This window comes from Geotrypetes seraphini, chromosome 1 (assembly GCF_902459505.1).
Source record: "Geotrypetes seraphini chromosome 1, aGeoSer1.1, whole genome shotgun sequence".
Taxonomy (NCBI): Eukaryota; Metazoa; Chordata; class Amphibia; order Gymnophiona; family Dermophiidae; genus Geotrypetes; species Geotrypetes seraphini.
In genome coordinates this window covers 537807154-537813153 of record NC_047084.1, presented here as the reverse complement: position 1 = coordinate 537813153, position 6000 = coordinate 537807154, and the positions used below count along the sequence as shown (strand labels likewise).

Below are 6000 nucleotides of genomic sequence, written 5' to 3'. Positions count from 1 at the left end.
TGCATCAAAGCAGATCTGTGGGACTTGGGAGCGCATTGAGGTGTGTGAGAGTTAAATTGCCATCGGCTGTCAAAATGGAGGGAAGTATATTTGCAGGGGGTTGAGATCCATCAAAGATCCGTGAGGCTTGCAGTTGGGAATGCATCGAGGTCCATCAGAGTAAAATTTTCATCAGAAACTGCAGCAGTCAAAAAGGAGGGCAGCATATTTGCGGGGAGGAAGGGAGCATTAAGGGCAATTTATTAAATGTAAAATAGTTGTATACAAAGGGGAAGTAGGTCACTGCTTCTGCCTGACAACTTGGCGACCTGGGTTCGAAACCGAAGTAAGGGGATTTGCAGGAGAGAGCCTTTGAAATCTGTGTCTGCAGCGAAGACGGAGTTAAACTGAAACCTGAAGTTACGGCTGTCAAAGTGAAAAAAAAAAAGTTGATTTTTTTTTTTTTTTAAGGACGTGCGGGTGAGATCCGCGTTTTACCCCTTCCCGCAAACTGCGGCTCGGGACATAACGGGAGCAGAGTCTCTCTCTCTAGATATTTCCAAAAACCGGGTTCTGTGCCCTTCCTCCAGTCAGTCCTCAGACAACCCCAGCACAGGGACTCAATGAGATCTAATCCAGCTGGAGGCACCAACACCTCCTACTTGCAGTGAAAGACAAATCGGAAGAAGCAACAACTCCGACACGGACGCAACGCTCTACCTCTCTCTGGTTCCCAACCTCCCCCTCCCCCTCTCAATGCACCTTTGAGGCCGCTCGCGACATGCCCTCCTCTGACGCAACTTCCTTTTTCTCCGGAAACGGCGGGACTTGGCTGACGGAGAAGTTGCGTCAGAGGGGGCGGGGCTTCAAGATTGGAGTCTGAAGGTAGGTGGGTGGGGAGCTTGAGGCTGAGTGAGACGTGTCAGACCGCGGAGGAGGGGATTCAAGCGTACGAAGAAGGCGGCGCTCGGCTGTGAGAGAGTGAGGACTGTAAATGCCCGGAAAGACTGATTTGGTGGAGATTTGACTGAGTGAAGATTAAGGGGTATGAGATGTTGTTCCCAATGGACCAGAAACCCCAAATTAAATATTGCCCAAATACAGAACCTAGCAACTTGACACCTTCCCCCCAACCAGGCCTTCACTGTATTGTGAAAACGCAAAATAATCCTTTTACATTTGAGCTTAATTCGGCAGATTATTCCCAAAGAGAACGGGCCAGGGCTGCAAATGGCGTTTCTTGTAAACAGGTGCTGTACCTCCCGTAAACCAGCAGTCACTTTAAACGTTCCAGTAAAGGAATAAGATTAATTCCTCTCATGATAGATACAGAATTAACCCATTTGGAGTCATCAGACATGACGCGCAGAAAGCGGATTTTTAGAGTGATGGCGGTCACAATGTGGGAGTTAAGGGAACAGCGTTCATTTTTGTTTTCAGGAAGGTTTAAAACTATAATTACCCTTGCTTCTGTACGTTTTTATTGAACTGTTTTTATTTCTATTTGTGAACCATTTTGCTTCTTTTTAATGTTTACTAAAATGTTATAAGTTAACCAACTTCACAGAACCTCTGCTAATCTACTGGTAGTTGTCTTCCCCCTGAGTGCCATACTGTCTGTTTATGGATGAAGTAGAACTGCACCATTGTGTCATGCTACAAAGTGTACCCTTTTAAACTTTCTTTCTGTGATGAATTCCTTTCATGCTGTGTACTTAGGGCGAGAAGGAAATCTGGGCATTAAGGGCACAGTGCAGTTATTGGGGGTAACAGCTGGGGTGTGGGGCACAATATCATCTTTCCCCATATAGTATATATGAGCTTATACTTGTTATTCCTCTCCTAGGGTTACAGAGGAATAATGAAATTTGTATTGCTTCTAGTGTGCCACCTCTTGTGGTACCAACTCTATAGATTACCAAGGAACCTCTGATGCAAAAGTTTTGCAGTAAAGTTAAGATGCATTTTATTATTTTCCATATGAGAACAATCAGAATGAACTGATGAGAGAGAATAATCATCTTTTTATTTATTTATTGCAGTTTTTGATCTTGCATCCTGTGATCGGTCCCTTTAACATCATGTGACTACAGTAATTATTGGATGCCACTGGAAACATTCAACTCTTTGTTTATGAAGGCCAGCTAGTGAAGAGGTGCAAAGGGAGAAGGAAGGTGAACCAATCACTGCCTTCCTTCCAGCTGGTTTGCAGAAATTGTGTGTTGATTGGCCAAGCTCAGTTATTGGGAACCTGTGGCTTCGTGGATACCTACCAGTGCCATGCTGTGGCCCCTCTCCCTGCTATGGCTTGGTGTCTTTAGTGTCCTACAGAGCCAGACTTGGAGCGAATCATTTGGCAAAGATATTATGACTCAATACAGGTGAAGCTTGTATAGGGAGGGGAGTGCAAGGGAAATGGAGAAACTTTTATAGCTGGGAGTGAAGAGAACTGATTTTTGGGTTATCTGTGAAGGAAGTTTAATTGCACCCTTACTTCCAGTCCTGCCTATTCCATTGGGGGGGTGCAGGAACCTAAGAAAGAGAGTAATGACTGTATAGACACTTTGGTGTTGATTCTACACAGAGTCTTAACTCCCCAATCAACTGCTAGGTGCTGTTTATAGAATCACACCTAGTGATAACTAAGCAATTTTAGGCACTAGTAGGCATAAAATCCTTAGGTGCAGTGCCATTTAGGTCCAGGGTTTTCTTGGCTCTGCTCTGAATCCACCCCTAACTATGCCTACTTGCCACATAGGTGTAAATGCCTACCAGCAAATTAATTCTTTTAAATAGTGTTTTAATGGCACTTTCCATTATTAGTGCCTATTAAGCCAATTTAAAAATTGTTGGGCACCTAGATTGGCTAGATGCCTAACTGTAGTCTTTTATAGAATCGGCTTTTGTATCCAATATTGAAAATTATTTAAATTGCCAGGATATGCTCCCAGTGGCGTACCTAGGGTATGTGGCACCCGGGGCCCATCATTTTTTGACACCCCCCCATGTAAAAAAATATTTTTTGTAATGACCATGAAACGGAATAAATGGTCAGAATAGAAACAGGCAGTGAAAATTTTCTTATATTCCAAACATAACATAACATAAATTATGTATAAATTGTCATGACATTAGAAGTACATATGGAGTAGTTGCAGGTGATGCTTGGAACAGTTCTGATTGTGTTAGTTCGGTTTTATGTGTTTTTTGAATAGAAGGGTTTTTATTTCTTTTTGAAGATTTTGCAGTCTGTGGTCGATGTCAATTGGTTGTAGAGTTGGGGGTCGAGTGTTGCAGCTCGAATGGCTAGGAGGTTGTCGAACAGTTTTTTCCTTTTGACGTTTTTGGTTGGAGGGTGTGTGAATGGTGCGTGAGTTCTTCTATGTCTGTTTGAGGTGGATTGAATTATTTAGCTGAAGAAATTAGTTACCCCCTCATCCCACACACATTAATTCTCTTCCATTTTTGTTCCCATTATAAAAAACACTGATAAGTTCCCAGAAAAAAAATACATTAAAATAAGAAGTGAAAACAAAGGCCCCTACAGATGAGAACATAACATAAGAATAGCCTAACTGGGTCAGACCAATGGTCCATCATGCCCAGTAGCCCATTCTCATGGTAGCCAATCCAGGACACTAATACCTGGTCAAAACCCAAAGAGTAGCAACATTCCATGTTACCGATCCAGGGCAAGCAGACACTTCCCCCATGTCTTAACAGATTATGGACTTTTCCTCCAGGAATTTGTCCAAATCTTTCTTAAAACCAGCTACACTATCTGCTTTTACCATAACTTCTGGCCACTTCATTTTTAAGTTTAGATCTTTCCTTTCAAACAGAGACCTTGCTAGATGTCAAATACAGCACAAGGTAACTTCACATGGACTTAGCTGTGCAGGAGATGTGAATCTCCTCATACACCCACCATATAGTGCAAAAATGTGCAAAGGTCTGTTTTTTTCTCTCGATCACTACATAGCCTAATGCCACACAAGCAGCGCTGTTACAAACATATTCTGTAGGTCAATGCTAAGGATAACAAAGTTTCCTTCCTTGGACCAGAAGGAGATACTGATAAACCACTGGAAGAGATTCCAAAACAACACCCAAAGACCCACTCAGTGTGTGAACCAGTTGAGTGGAGTGGACTAACTGGGGGGTGGAAATGGGCCCGGAGTTTGCTCAGCAGAATTTCCCAGACCACCTCTTCCTCTCAACACATTGACACGCTGCCACCACCACCACCATTAGGAACATCTCACCGGGTAGGCCAGCAATGCTTATAAACTTTATAAAACACATTATTATATTTTCTTATAAAGCACATATTTTAACTGAACTCTCTGACATCCTCAGCCTTTCCATTCACAAAAATAGAAGGAAGAAAAGTTCCCATTTCCTGCTGTCTCATGTCCCTGGCCTATACAATATTTTTTTTCTGCAGACCCTTCAAAAGTCTGACCAAATCCTCGTTTCACTTGCATTATAAAGTACTGAGGATGCCATCTCTCCCCAATCCCAGGTCCTAAAGTCTAAGACAGTAGCGCAAACTAATGCTGCCAGATTCAGGAAAAAAAATTTCGATTCGATTCAGCCTATTGAATTGGTTTTTCAGTTCGATTTTTCCTGCCCAGTTGGGTGATTTTTTTCAAAACTCCTGGTGGGTTTTATAGCTTTTTCACCCCCTTTGGCTTCTCCTAACCACACTGGCGCTGTGTTGTAAATAAAATAAAGAAACAAAAAGGACTTTTCCTCTCTCTGTTAAATCCTAGCTCACGTTTGCAGACCAACACCAGCTCTGGCAGGATACACATTTCAAATCTGACATATTGTAATCACAAAACAGAAAATAAAATTAATTTTTCTACCTTTTGTTGTCTGGTTATATTTCAAATCTTGTTGGTCCAAGGCTCTGGTTTTCTTCTGATAACTTGCTTGCCAGGGTCTCCTTCTTTCTTCTTTCTGCATGCTAACCATCCATCTGCCAACTCTGTCCTTCCTTTCCATTTCCCTTCCCTCCCCAGGAAGTCTGGTATCTGTCCTTTTTTTCATCTCCCTCCACAGATCCACCTTTTCTTAACTACCCTTTCATCCGGCATCTCTCCCTTCTTCCCCACCACCCAAGAGTCCACCATCTCTCCCTTTCTTTTCCCAATTACCCTCCTATCCATTATCTCTATCCCTCCTCCACATCATCCCTTGTGTCCAATTTCTCTCCCTTTCTGTTCCTTCCCTCCCTAAATCCCATGGTCCATCATCTCTCTCCCTCTCCTCTATTTTCAGACCCATTATTTCTTCTCCCCCCCAAAGTTTGGCATATGCACGTCTCTTTGAACACCCACTTCCCTCCGTGTACTTCTAAACCAGGGTCCCCCCCAAAGGCCTGTCCCCCCTTAAAGGTCTGCCTGTCCCCACTTAAAGGTCTGCCTGTCCCCCCTTAAAAGTCTGCCTGTCCCCCCTTAAAGGCCTGTCCCACCCTCTTGTAGGCCTGTCCCCCCCCTTGAAGGCCTGTCCCCCCCTGTAGGCCTGTCCCCCCCCTTGAAGGTCTGCACCCCCCGAAGGTCTGCACCCCCCCCTTGAAGGCCTGTCCCACCCCCTTGAAGGCCTGTCCCACCCCCTTGAAGGCCTGTCCCACCCCCTTGAAGGCCTGTCCCACCCCCTTGAAGGCCTGTCCCACCCCCTTGAAGGCCTATCCCACCCCCTTGTAGACCTGTCCCCCCCCCTTGTAGACCTGTCCCCCCCCCTTGAAGGCCTACATCCCCTTGAAGGCCTGCACCCCCCCCGAAGGCCTGTCCCACCCCCTTGTAGGCCTGTCCCCCCCTTAAAAGGCCTGCCTGCCTCCCTTGAAGGCCTGTCCCTCCCCATTGAAGGCCTGCACCCCTTGAAGGTCTGCACCCCCCCCGAAGCCCTTTCCCCCCCTTGAAGGCCTGTCCCCCCTTGAAGGCCTGCCTGCCTGTCACCCCCCTCCCCCTTGAAAGCCTGCCTGCCTGCCCGCCCCACCCTGAAGGCCTGATGCCC

General features: G+C 45.4%; 1 protein-coding gene across 4 annotated transcripts in view; it reads left to right on the top strand.

Moving 5' to 3' along the window:
- Positions 1–731: 731 nt before the first annotated feature.
- LOC117352584 (ER degradation-enhancing alpha-mannosidase-like protein 2) overlaps positions 732–6000 on the top strand; it is an 82062-nt gene continuing 76793 nt past the window's right edge. Inside the window, exons 1-2 of one of the 4 annotated variants that reach the window (XM_033929122.1) lie at positions 732–864; positions 2022–2360. In XM_033929122.1, coding sequence (XP_033785013.1) covers positions 2260–2360 — 101 coding nt within the window. In that variant the 5' untranslated portion in view covers positions 732–864; positions 2022–2259. The other 3 variants (XM_033929124.1, XM_033929121.1, XM_033929123.1) reach the window with 3 other exon arrangements.